General features: G+C 44.1%; 1 protein-coding gene across 9 annotated transcripts in view; it reads left to right on the top strand.

Moving 5' to 3' along the window:
* LOC306746644 (transcription factor COE3) overlaps positions 1-13395 on the top strand; it is a gene marked incomplete at its 3' end in the record, with an annotated part of 65597 nt that extends 52202 nt beyond the window's left edge. For 3 of the 9 annotated variants that reach the window (XM_079229588.1, XM_079229587.1, XM_079229586.1), the window contains exons 11-16: positions 5375-5463; positions 10443-10508; positions 10726-10897; positions 11308-11493; positions 11924-12013; positions 13364-13395. In XM_079229588.1, coding sequence (XP_079085714.1) covers positions 5375-5463; positions 10443-10508; positions 10726-10897; positions 11308-11493; positions 11924-12013; positions 13364-13395 — 635 coding nt within the window. Of the gene's footprint in view, positions 1-5374; positions 5464-10442; positions 10509-10725; positions 10898-11307; positions 11494-11809; positions 12092-13363 lie in introns of all 9 variants that reach the window. The other 6 variants (XM_079229585.1, XM_079229584.1, XM_079229582.1 and 3 more) reach the window with 3 other exon arrangements.
* Positions 13396-13693: the final 298 nt, after the last annotated feature.

The following is a 13693-nucleotide window of genomic DNA, read 5'->3' as shown; positions in this document are numbered from 1 at the left end:
GGCACACATACTTTAGATGTCATCTAAGAGGATTGAACAGGTGTCTTTGGCCTTTTCTAATAACACAGCCGATATGAAGGGAGTCTGAAATTATGGATGTGCAATCTGTAACATTGCTCCCTTTTAACCGTGTTAATTACATTTTATCTGTTGCAGGAGCAATATCTGCTGGAGACTGTTACTGTCGAGGTTTTTTTTTTCATCTGTATTGGCTCAAAGTTCATGAAATTTCAATGAACATTGATCTGTCTGCATTGATTTATCCTAACTGCAGATCTTTGAAATTTTAATTTCCTGTTCATCTTGAGACTGCTGGAGATGGAATCACTCAGTGGTAACTGGCTGCAGTGGATGGAGATGATATGGTCAGTGGTGAAACAGATGAGGTTTGCTTTGCGTGGGTTTGCTGTGAAAATTCCAATTTGGCTTGGTTTGTTTTTTTTAAGATGGTTTCTACATCTGCATGCGTGTTTTCTATTCTCTCAACACTGAAACATATCGACTGTGGAGCAGCAGCATGACCTCTGGATATCTTACCTTCTCTGTATGCACAGTATTACATTTAACTCCTTACAGTAGTGAGAAGATAATCACTCTTTAAATGTGTCCGGTAGAATAGAGTGCAGAGAACTTCGGCGGGAAGAGGTCATGTGCTAATGCCGTTCTGAACTGCATCCATTTAAGAGGCCACAGGTGCCTAGAAGGCTTCAGTTAGACTGTTTGACAAGTCACAAATGCAATAACACTTGAATGAACTTCTGCCTGTGCTGTTTATCTGTCTCCCCTTTTCCAACTCCCACTCCACCTCTAATTTGTGTTAAGGGGAAAGAAAAAAATAACTGCTCAATGGTGTAGGAGGAGTGGAGATAAGCTCGAAGCAGTTAAGTATAATTAGCGAAAGTAATAGCTGGCAAATGGCAACAAGGCTAGGTTTTTATCTCCTGGAAAGATAGAGTTATCGTAATAAGCTGTAATGGCTGGCAGGAATGCTAGTAGTCGGTGCAAGCTTCCATTCAGGCTCATAGACTTAACAAGGAACAATTTCCCTTAAATTTACTGCTTTGCTCAAACATTTCCCCATGTTTATACCCAGATACTGTAAGTCAATACATGTGTTCAATCCACTTCCATATAGACCGCGGGCACACAGTAGTGTATTGCCACGTAAGCACTTCTGGCTGCCAACGTCGGCCATGTTACACTGTTCCTGTAGAGCGGTTACTCATGTCCTATTTCTAGAGAACATGGAGAAGGAGCAGCAGACCACACTCAGATGCCATGTACACGCCATCCACTCTACATTTTAAGTGAAGTGGCTAGCTGGGGCGGCTAAAGGAGCACTCAGAGAAAATGTGTTTTAGGAGCGTGAAAGAACGGAAAGATTATGGCGTCAGATCAAAATAACATTGGGGAAGTACACATTCCAGGCAGAGGAATTCTACTGAAGCCCTGCCATGGATGCATGTACGCATGCGTGATATTGAAAATTGGAAATGATATGGTCGCAGCTGCACACCGCGTCATGCATTCCATTTCTTCATATTCTGAAACATGATCATTTACTCTCTGGAGTGAGAAAATTACTGAAATATTCATAAAAAGAGGGAGCGAGTCTCTTTCTTTGTCGAGAAATCAGTTTGCATGTTCCTTCCAATAATTCTTTCAGTTGCCAGCCGTTAAATTTAAAACATATTTTCTGTCACTTTGTTGTCTCATTACTTCCGTTAAATGCTAATTATATCTGGACTAAAACCATGGAGAAAAATATAGGAACAATTATATCTGTGTATATGTACCGCAAGCTGGTTATTGGATGTAAGTGTTGTAATTGAACAAAGTATGCAACCTGTCTAAATCAAAACGGAAAATGATAGAAAATGAAAATTCTATTAGTCCATAATGTTCCCTTGGCCCCCCTCCCCATGTGCTCTCCTGCAAAGTATTCAAATGCAAGCCCTGCCTTACCTCCCTGTGTCTCTTTTTCTCTAATTATCCATGAGGTCAGTAAGCAAAATGGGGAAGAAGCCAGGAGATCAATACAAATTATCCCTGAGCAAACCAGTGCTGACAGTTTGAATTGCAGCATATGTTTACCCAAAATCAGGCAATTTATCTTAATATCAGGCGAGTAATGCAGCAGGGGTGAGAGGTCACACAATCTCTCCACCTCATAATTACCCGCCTCTAAAACAGGAAAGTGGTATTGATTGGCCGCGAGCCGGGAAGCGGGCGTGACTGGAACGTGCATCCCCCCCCTCCACCCTCAGCCCCAACAACCCCTATCATACCTTCCCCCGGTTCCCCCCACCTTCCTCAGTCCCTCCTCCCCTCGGCTAGACTCCCCACCCAGTGCAGGATTTATGGGATGTGTGTGGAGGGTTTCATGTTTCCTTGCAGCGACTGAGACCCCTTACAGGAGGGCTAAGGGAGGGGGACACGCTCCTTCCACCCCCTCACACCCACCCCTCCCTTTCACCATATTGTGTTGGAAGGACGAGGAGGGCCAACTCATTTTGTCATGCATGGAGTCATGCAAGGGCAGAGCAGCTAGTTTTGCCTGTTATAAGCTTTAGAAGGGAGTAAAGTTTATGACAGAGTGTGAAGTCGGAGCATAATGATGAACCAAGGATTAAAAGAGACGTAGGGTGAAGAGGTGGGAGCAAAACGTGGGGAAAAGGCTGCTGTCAATGTGTGTGGTATAAGAAAAAGTGAGCGGAGAAGTCCCAATGACTCTTGTAGAAGCTCAGCAGATGAAAGAAAATCTTTGCCTGGAAGAAATAATGTGTAGAGCGATCCGCTGAATACACACATAACACATTTATTGTCCGGATTGAATATAAGTGCTCAGTATATATCATCAGCAGCTCTTACAGGATTATTGACATTGTCTGTGTCTGTCTGCACCAGTGTACATGCTATGACTACAAAACTGTCAACTCATCAACTGACAGCACCGTTTAGCGCTAATGCAAGTCTCCATCAGCTGTCAAAAACATTTGCATGAAATCAATAGCAGATGGCGGTGTGTGTCACCAATTTCATTACGCCGGGGTTGTTACAAAGATCATCTCCATGATAGATGAGATGGCGACATGTCGACATGTGGAGATCATGCCTGATGCTTGGACTGCGGCTGCAGAACATTGAGCCATGTGCTAAACCTACACGGAGACAGGCTTAAATGCAATCTTTGACACATCTAAATTCCCCCACATGCAGGCAGTTAATCACTGCATATAAACCGTAAAAACTGCAGGAAAGAAATGCAGTTTAAACTCTTCCATAAGGGTACAGGATACCCTACCCTCCAAATCACATTCATCATAATTCTCAGGTCCACATTTAAAGTGGGGCATCATTATCATTGGAAAGGGACATCAAACAGTACACCTCTCCCAACCTAGGTCTCGTCCTGTACTGTACGTCTCTCCGGCTGTGTTCCCAGCATGCCTGGCGGGTTGTGTAGGCCCCAGCTGAGGCAGAGGACAGGAGAGCGTGATGTATCACCCTGAGAGAGCCCACTGACAGCCTCTGATGATGGATGGCCTGATTATGGAGTGCTTTTTACACATACACAATTTACATCACACTGAGCAGCGGGGTCTGGCAGGGCTGCCGTGCACATACACTCTCTCAGCCGGGCATGTGCACTCTCACACACACACACTCATACATGCTTGTGTGTGTACACATGTACGGGACTGCCAGAGTGCATAGATAAGAAAGGGGGTGGAAATAACAAAAGAAAGGGGGCAAATTCCTTGCTACAGCCTTGTCATGTACGATCAATACGGCAGATCAATCCTTTATTAAGGAGAAGATGGCGTTCCCCCACATTGCGAAGCGGACCTTTGTCGTTTCGGGACGCATGATGACATGTCAAATCAGATTTCCAGCAGTCTATGTTGTTGTGGCGTGGGGTTTATTCAGGTGTGCCTCGCCAGCGAGGCTGAATACCACTGTATTTGCAAGGTAGATCCTTGCTATCGATTAGCACCTCGCATTGTCCATGCTTGAACACATAATTGCTCCATTTGATCACGGTCGAGCTGGCAATTACTGTATTCAGGTTTTGGCAGAAGTGGTGCATGTGTTTCGATTGTATGTGTGTGTGTTAGTACATGACTGCTGCACAGTATGTATGCGTGAGTAGGTACAGTATGCGTCTGTGTGTGTGTGAGCATGTTTGCACGTGTGTTTAGATGTGAGGGAACAAAAGAAAGAGTGAGACACATGAATGTTCGTTTTCCTGCCATGTCTCCCCGGCTCGTGCTTCAGTGGCCCTGCGTGCCTACGTGCGTGCGTGCGTGCGTGTATGTGTGTGTGTGTGTGTGTGTGTGAGGGGGGGGGGTTCGCTTGCTTTCACATTCTCTGGTGTTCAGCAGGTTCAGCGAGCTGTGCGGTGTTAATGCTGAAATTACATGCTGAGTAATGAGTGATGGGCCAAATTACAGGCTGAACAATGAATAGAGGCAGGCAGCTCTTATTAGTCTCCATAGAAAGCCATTGATTTATGAAGCGCCTTGCTCGGCGGAGTTACTCTCCTGAAAATGATATCTACATTGAGAAGTGATGTTCTCTATTAAGTCGTTCCTTCCCCCTTTACGCTGCTCTCCTCCTTTCCTCCCCTCCTTCTCTCCTCTGCCCTCCCTCCCTCCCTCGCCTCGGCCTGCCTGCCTATGAGTGTGCACATGATTGTTTAGAATCAGGCGGAGCTGTAAGGAAGCCTTCAATTACCCATTAGGACTGTCAGACATAAAACGCCCTGCTCTCACCAAAGTCTGGGTTATGATTCATTTACTTTGTGCCTCTGATTCATCGCCCAATATGCCTCATGCCCCAGATTACTATTTGAGGGGTGGAAGAGATTAATGGCTCCATGGGATCTGCTGCCATATTTCACGGGCCCAGTGTTGCAGTACAGTTGGTGCAGAAGGGTGAAATGACAGCAACTTCCACTAGATCAATGTGTGGACAGCCTTTCGCAGATTATTAAAGCTTGGTTAGATTAAAAGACCCCCGCTATGTAGTTTGCTGTAGTCAATATTTTTAAGCAGATAAAAAGAGGGAGGGTCCCTCTGAAGGATTCTCAGAGTGATGTAGGTCATCACGCCTGTTAATGGAATGACACTTGGTGACACAAGTGTCAGAGGAACCCGTGTCAGTCTCCATCACTTGCTCCCCCTCGGATGTTTCATAAAACATCCTTTCACCCCAGAGGTCTCTTTAAAATTAGGCATTCTGAAATGACTTTTGTTCTGTAAACTCCAACAGATTTCTCAATTAGTTTCTTCCTGTCTCTGGCAAAATTAGCCCTGAAATGATTCTAATTTTTCACCTCCTCCTCCCCCGCCCCCACTTTTCTTTCTTCCAGCCCTAAATGAGCCAACCATCGACTATGGTTTCCAAAGGCTGCAGAAGGTCATCCCCAGACACCCCGGCGATCCTGAGAGGTTACCAAAGGTCAGTACATTCTCTCCGCAGCACAAGTACAGAACAGTGGCGCGACAGAGCCGTCTGGGTGATAATGCCTTAATACCCTGAATGTGACAAATAAACAAAACAACATCACCATCAAGGCAGAGCACTGTGACCCCAAACCGTAACAGCTTTGCTTCACATATGTGGCTTACCCACTAACCAGCGTGGTAATGGTATTGGTTTTGTGTGTGGAGAGAGGCGTAAACTCTCTGTGTGGTAAAATAGCTCAATCAGGCGTTTTCCTCTCCAGTAGTCTGTGGAGATGGTAATCTGGTCAGAAACGACGTCTGCACCCTCATTACCCCACTCATGTTTTCCTTTCATTTTCTGCAGCTCGATTTGGTTTAATCTTTTGTTTACAGAACCCTGTGCCGTAAACCCCCTCGTCTTACTGCAGCTAATAGACAAAGACTGCATGTTATTATGCTTTGGCTTTCTTATTGTTTTCTTTTGAACCTGGGTGAAGGAGTTGAAAGCCACATCAGTTTTAGACACACCAGTATGGCACGTAAATAGGCTGCCAGAAAGACCTGTGCATGAACACTAAGGTTTAGATGTTTTTTTCTTCTTCTCCCCTGCAGAAACTCTTTGATTCTTTTACTTTTTTCATCTCTTTGATTCTCTTACTCTCTCCATTTCCTATTGATAAAATCTAACTGTGTGTTTTCACTAATTGCCACCCTGCCAGTAACCATTTCGGTGACTGACGTTCCAGATGTGTCAAGTGTAATAATATAACTGATTACTACATTCAAAACCCCTTGGCATGTGGTAAAGTGGTGGCCACCTCAGAGTTTTAATAATACTGTAAAACCTTTTAAGACCTTATCTATTAAATCCCAGCATGCAACACAGCAATATCATTAGTGTCCAACGGACAATTTAATAAAGAACAGACTGTGTGGTAGCCATAGACGTTTGACCAAGGCAATGTGGAGAAATGGAACATCACAGCTAGTCTCTGGTTCAGTATATGAAGTGTTTCAATTAGAGTCAGTCCCCGTGGAGACAGGAAACAACACCTAGACATGAAATGTTACTCTAATTTCAACTGTAAACGTAGACCAAAAGGTAAAGTACACTTGCCTTTAATATCCACATGGCTTTCACTATCTCCGCAGGCATCACTGGTCAATCTAGCTACACTGTTCCAATTTTATAAAGTCACAATGTCTTTGTGAAATCCACATCTCTCGAACAAAGAGAGCAACAATGTTAAACACAGCTTTTTTTTTTATTACAGCGAAACCTGACTTCTTTCCTTGAATACAAAGCGGTGCGAGACAGATTTTGACACTGAACCCAAGATTAGTTTCCTGGGTGTGCATATACTTAATATAGCACGGTCTCCCGGCCTTTGCATGAAACAATCACAGAGTGAGATGAAACCCTGCACTTCCAATAAACAACATAAATATTTGATTTGCTCTCTAATGGGCCCAAATATGGGGTTCAGGGGGCATGTAAATGATCCCACCAAGTGATTCGTCATTGTTAAGCTTGCCATCTGAGGGTCAGCTCATGGGGTCAAAAGCACATTCCCAATAAAACAGCCCGCGGCGAGCTGACGCTTGCATGTACATTTGGAATGAGAACAGAAACAGCATATAGAGAACAGCCATTACAGGGTGCAGGTGAGGTAGGGAGACTCTATAAAAAGAAGATAAAGCTGGAGGACGCGCGGTGTGCATTAGCAGAAAGGCAAATCGACACCAAGTCCACTCACCGCCTCTAACCCCCCCTCCCATGACTTCACCCTCCAGTTGATAATATTACTGCGCTATATTGATTTCCACCAGCCTTCTCCCTGGGACCAGTAAGACACGTGGTAATTGTAAGGAGACAGAAAGCCAATATGGGAGTGCTCATGGATAGCAGGGGATGCACGCTAATATTGTTGCTACACAGAGAAAAAAAGGGGGGAAGCTGCCTCTGATTGAAGTTTACCTCGTAATTCTAAGACAACATCGTAGATGACAGTCTGACCCTGTGGGAGGAGTGGAGATATAAAAATTCAATGCAAAGTCCAGGGTGAATATGAAAGTAATAAGTGTGAGCAGTCAAGTGATGAGAAAGGAGATTGGTTTGCGGGCATCGCGTTAAGTGAAGAGAGACTTTGGAATTCACCCTCCTTTTTAAGATCTTGTTATAAAACAATTTTCTATTCATAATATAAAAAAGACAATTTATAATACCATTTTGTGCCCTCTGGCAGTAATGGACAAATAGACTGGATATCACATTATATCACACTCAATTTCTCTCTTCTGTAACAAATTAGATTCATTATGAAATTAAAAGTGGAAACTCAATATTGTTTTATTATTAAGCTGATTGCTTTGGATTCCTTTCTTTCCTCCCAAAATGAGCATAAGCCCATTCTTTTCCAATTCTTTGCGTAATCCACAAGGAGAAAATATTACAAATGTGTTCATGTCAAGCAATTACCCATGTATTTAAATGAATCTCTCTTCCTGTGCTCTTTGAAGTACCTTCATCTAATGGCCCTATGCTTCTAAATGCATTCATTACCTCAGGCTAGAGCTAACAGAGTAATTGCCTTACAGTTTTATAATGGCATTAGCACTCCAAGCTACATAACCTAGGCCTTCTTTTATTAACTGTGATAATATAAATACAACATCCATGTTAATCTAGTGCTTGAAGAATCCCTTTTAGAACACTTCCCCGTATTGTTAGATATTCTTTATAACACACCATTTGTTATGGCCTCCTTTCACTTTTTCTCGGCATTGGCACACACAAAAAAGCAGCCTCTAAATCTGAGGTGATTTGTCATTCGAGCAGCCCCATTTAAACAGTTGTTGAACACGGGACCTTTATGCAAAGCAAGGCAAACAATAGCAGAAATCTGTCACGCATTTGTCACAGAACAACAGAAATCATTTGAGGCCTTTAATTGTTTCAATTTAACATGGTGTGTTCTGATATGTCTCCATGACAAGAAAGCCAATTACACTTATGCTGGAGTAGTATTGAGATTTACATGGAAATGCCCTCAGAACACTATTCCGTGTTAATCGTATTCACAGCGTGAGCTGATATGCATGAAAGCGTCTCGTCAGAAGAAAACAAACTTCTTCCTTGATTGGGTGCAGCACTTCTCATCATCCTCGGATATGACTAGGTTGCACTTAAGCATAGCCTTGCGAGTCAGCTTGGTTAGTTAAGACACCACGCGGTAAACGACAGATTAAGGATGAGAGGCAATATCGTTTTCTCTCCTCCTTTTTCCAAGCAGTCCTTATGTCACTGCTGCAAAGTACCATATGGACAAGGAGGGAGAGGACGTTTTACAGAGAATGAAACATGGCTTGCAAACGCGACAGTCTTAATTGCTTTAATTGTTGTTTAAAATTGAAAGCCATGTAGGAGATCTTGAAATATGATAGAATAGATTATTGGTAATTATTAACTGCAGACAAAAAGAAAGAAAACCACTTTATCTCACTCAGCAAGAGAGAGAGAGAAATCTGTTCTGCCTGATGAGAACACATCAAGACAGCTGGTCCTCTCATTTAGTCTACCTGCCTGACGACAACCATAATTCTTTATTTGTATGCAAACTAGATGCATGCAACGTTGAGCATACACACCAATTTCAGAGGTAAATGCCCATTCTAAGAGCCACCCATCCGGTAACTTGGGGTGGATTAAGCGATATGTTTCTATAAGAGAGCATGGCATACGCTGGAAGTGGCTTCTACAGTGATTCATCTTGATAAATCAAGGACTGTGGTAGATATGCTCCTCAGGATGAAAGGGCCCATACACACACTCCGTAAACACTACATACGCTGTGCCTTGGAAATGCAGGCCAAGTCTTGGAGGCCGCTGTTTGAAGGCGCGAAGGCTGTGTTTACATTCATTTACGGCAGCTGCCGTCTTAATCCCACACTGCTATTGCCAAGTGATGGAACACTTCAGACAAATTACCGAGGCCCACAAAAGAAAACACAGCGAATGTGGGAAGAAAACAAGCGCCATCTGAGATGTTTCTGGTGACAGATTTGCATTGCTTTTAACCAGGGTTCTAACAGCGCAGTCGACAAATCTCTGCTCTACAGCAGGTGACAACAAGCGAGCATTTTTAAAACACACGCAACAGTCGTGTCTGCAATTTGCCTTTGTCAGATTAAATGCACTCTAAAAAGGAGAAGAGGGTTTTCATAGAGCATATTGCCCTCTGTATTATAGAAAACAAAGAGAGCAGTCTGGTTGCTTGAGAGGGATTTAATTGTAAGTGCTGAATTCAGAGAGCAGATAAAGACACGCGAACGGGCCAAACCCCACCTAGCTGGAAGCCCGAAACAGTGGGGGGAACGGGATCCGGGGCCAACTCATTTTCAGTGTTAAGAGCCAAAGCAACACAGCTAATCCGCATTGTCAAGCGGGGGCAAGCATGCAGACATGGATAAGACCACATCCTGAGCATCCGTGTCCCCAAGGCACAAGCACCCAGCTCTTGCTGGATGGGAAGTCATTTGTGAAGTCCTTTGCAACAGCCAGTCAAAGAGGTTAATTGAAAAATTCCTTAATGTCATTACAACAGAACTAGATTAACCCAGAGCTAATTCACTTTATTGTTCTGAAGAGAGGGGACTCGGCGCTGAACTCCAGAGCAAACGCGGAGCCCAGAATCAGGGTTGAGGTGTTGTTTTTAAAGGACTATGCCAGTTTAATTAAGATAGGGAACATTATTCACTGCTCTGCATGGTTGGAAAGAGCAAAGTGGTAGCGCCGTATAAACGCAGCACCGGTGCCTCTTAAATCAGGGTGGCTTTTATTTAGGCCGTTGAATATGTAAACCTTTCGAAGGCTCTCCACGACCCTGCTGTGTGAAGTTGTTTTTGATATTGTTTGTTACTGTACGGACCACTGGGGTCTCCAACATAATTTGTGTGGGTCTTAACATGTACTCTTCCTGTTTCCTTTATCAGGAGGTGCTACTGAAGAGGGCGGCTGATCTTGTTGAAGCCCTGTATGGAATGCCCCACAATAACCAGGTCGGTATCCACACAGCTCTGCTAAATAAAGAACCATTGAAAACCTACTAGTATATATAGTATAACCAAAGGGTATTTTCATCACTATATCTGGAACAATGTAGCCTTGTGAGTTAACCATATAGCCACGAACCATGCATCAAAGCAACAGCACAGCTATACAAAATAAAAAAAAACACATAAATAACAAAACCTCTGCCTTCTCTTCGCTTTACAGGAGATCATTCTGAAGAGGGCAGCTGACATCGCCGAGGCCCTGTACAGCGTTCCCCGCAACCACAACCAGATCCCCTCTCTCGCTAACACAGCCTCCCACGGCATGATGGGAGTCAACTCCTTCAGCAGCCAGCTAGCAGTCAATGTGTCTGAGTCACAAGGGAATGACCAAGGTATGTGTTTAGGGTACAGCTCCATAAGTCAGTGGTTCTCAAAAGTGGGGTCCAGGGACCTGCCGGGGTCCTTGAGGGGATTCTAGGGGGTTTGCAGCCAAAACGAGAAATAGTTACATTTCACTCATTAAAATGAAAGAAGGGATAGACATTATGTTTTTTTTTTAACACCGGGTTCATTACCCCATGCTCACCCATAATATAGGCAGTTAAAGAGTCCAATTAAGTGCCATATTCTTTTCTTATTAAAGTTGTATCTGCAGAATGTGCAGATATAAAATTGTTTGACTGCAGCAGTAAATCCACGTTATCATCGAGTGTCATCAGTTAACGTTTCCCTGGTAAACTCTGCATACCGAAGGAAGGAAATGAATGAACTTAAATTTCTCTCTGCCACCCATGTTTTTCAGTGGGCTACAGCCGGAACACCAGCAGCGTGTCCCCCCGGGGCTACATCTCCAGCAGCACCCCGCAGCAGTCGGGCTACAACTCCGTCAGCAACAGCATGAATGGCTACGGCAACGCTGGTATGAACCTGGGAGTGCCAAGCTCCCCTGGGTTCCTCAACGGATCCTCTGCCAACTCCCCATATGGAAGTGAGTAGCTTGCCACTATCGCACGCTGTAGTAGCACTAAGCTGCTGCTGATTTAATTCCAGCTCCCACATTCGTTTTCACTTCTATGAATCACTTCTGACAGGGTTATAACATTATTGATGGTGATAATATATTACTATTCATTCACAGGGGCTTGTTTGGTTTTAGCACTTCGGAGAGAACACACATGTAGCTCAGAGTAGCAGGGATATTCATTTTTATGTGTTTTTCACCATATGCCACCTGTATTTGTTCAACCGGACAAGATGTTGATGGTAGGGGCCTGTGAGTACTGATCGTGTATCCCCCCTGGCAGTAATACTATCCTCGCCTTACCTTAACTGCCCTCTCCCTCTCCAGCACTACTCACAGCACGTTCTCACTCTCTCCCCTCCCCTCCTTCCTTTTTCTCTCCCTATCGTCTCTGCAGTTAAACAAAAGAGCGCCTTCGCCCCTGTGGTCCGACCCCAGGCCTCCCCACCCCCCTCCTGCACCAGCGCCAACGGCAACGGACTGCAAGGTGAGCCCCCCTCACCCCCTCATCCCTTCCCCACGGACTACTGGTCAGATACCGCTGCTCAGGCCTCTGTCCGGTTTGGTGAGGGATTAATCATTACAAATATATGCATTTTGACAGGCCAATTTACACCTTTCAGTTCACACTTACACACACACACACACAGAGCATGCCTACACACACACACACACACACACACACACACACACACACACACACACACACACACACACGCATACACACGCACGTACGTACAGGACTGCAAGCGTCGCCTCACGTCCGCGCAACGCAAACATGCATCCTTGTTGCCCTTTCATACAAATGATCCCCTCTGATGTCACAGGAAAAGACCTTCTCAGAATAGTTTTAGTAATTATGTTTATTAGGTTTTGTGCATGTGTCATGACCAACATGATTACTTTGAAAACAAGCTTAGCCGTAGTGTGTGCCCCAAGATTAATAACATTGGGCTTAATGAAGTGGGAAATTAAAGTTCATCTTGCTACACGTTCATACTTATTAATACATGTTGTGCAGAAATTAATGAGCAATGCCTTGCCATCATCTGCGCTGGCAAACTTAAAAGCATTTCAACCATGACTCTACAAATATACTCTGAGCAATATAATAATATATCATCCCGGCACTCCACTAGTCGCCTAATTGTTAAAACGTGTGAAAGTACTGAATATATAAACTCGCACGGTGAGGTACAGTTGCTAATGATATCCTAAGCAGATGGTCTGCGTAAAATAACTGAAGCTACCTTTGATCTAGCCTAATCTCTCTTAGATAATGACGCGGAGGAACGACTCGGGGAATGTGGAAATGTAGGACTAATGCGCTGTACAGTGTAAGAGAGTGGAGGATAAAGAGACGAGGGGAGGAGAGGAAGCGATAGAAGCAATCTGAGGGGAGTCTGAGGAGTGTCTAGTACTGTAGCATTGTGGCATTGTGGGAAGTGACCGTGTTGTTGCTCTGCCGTCACCGCGGCCGCGTCTCCTGGGAGTCTGGGCCACTGTTTGCCATTACCCCAACGCCAGGAGAAATATCACACATAGCAAGACTGGCATGCTGGGGGCTGAAATGTCAGAGCAGGAGGGAGGTTTTCAAACTCTCCCCGTTAGGAGGACGTGCAGCAGCAGGCTGGCGGACACGGCAAACACTCACAGGCTCATACGCAAACAGGCACATTAAAGCATACATTCACTCACTCAAAACACACACACACACACACACACACATGCATACATACACACACTTAACTACAAAATGTTAATAAATGTTTTATATTTATATACAGAACTGTTTTAGGCAAATAGACTAATCTTCTTTTTCCTTCATTTTTTTCAGCCATGTCCGGCCTGGTTGTCCCTCCAATGTAAATGCACTTTCATCATCTCAAGCACCAGTCTACACATTACCACTTCACAGGAGCACACGGCAAAAACGCTGGTGTGATGTATAGTCAAAAACGCCTGTTCTGTTTTTAAAGATGAAGACAAAAAAAAAAGAAATGATTTTTTTTTTCTTTTCAATGACTTTCGCAACCTGCAGAAAGAAAGGATTTCATGAGGAACACTATTTTTTTTTTCTGTGGGAGTTTTCTTTTTTTATTTCTTTATTTTTTCCTTCCCATTTTATCACCCTTGAAGAGGACACGGGATGATGAAGGGTTTATTT

This window comes from Taurulus bubalis, assembly GCF_910589615.1.
Source record: "Taurulus bubalis genome assembly, chromosome: 14".
Lineage (NCBI taxonomy): Eukaryota > Metazoa > Chordata > Actinopteri > Perciformes > Cottidae > Taurulus > Taurulus bubalis.
The sequence above is the reverse complement of the archived record's forward strand: the minus strand, read 5'-3'. Positions and strand labels throughout refer to the sequence as shown.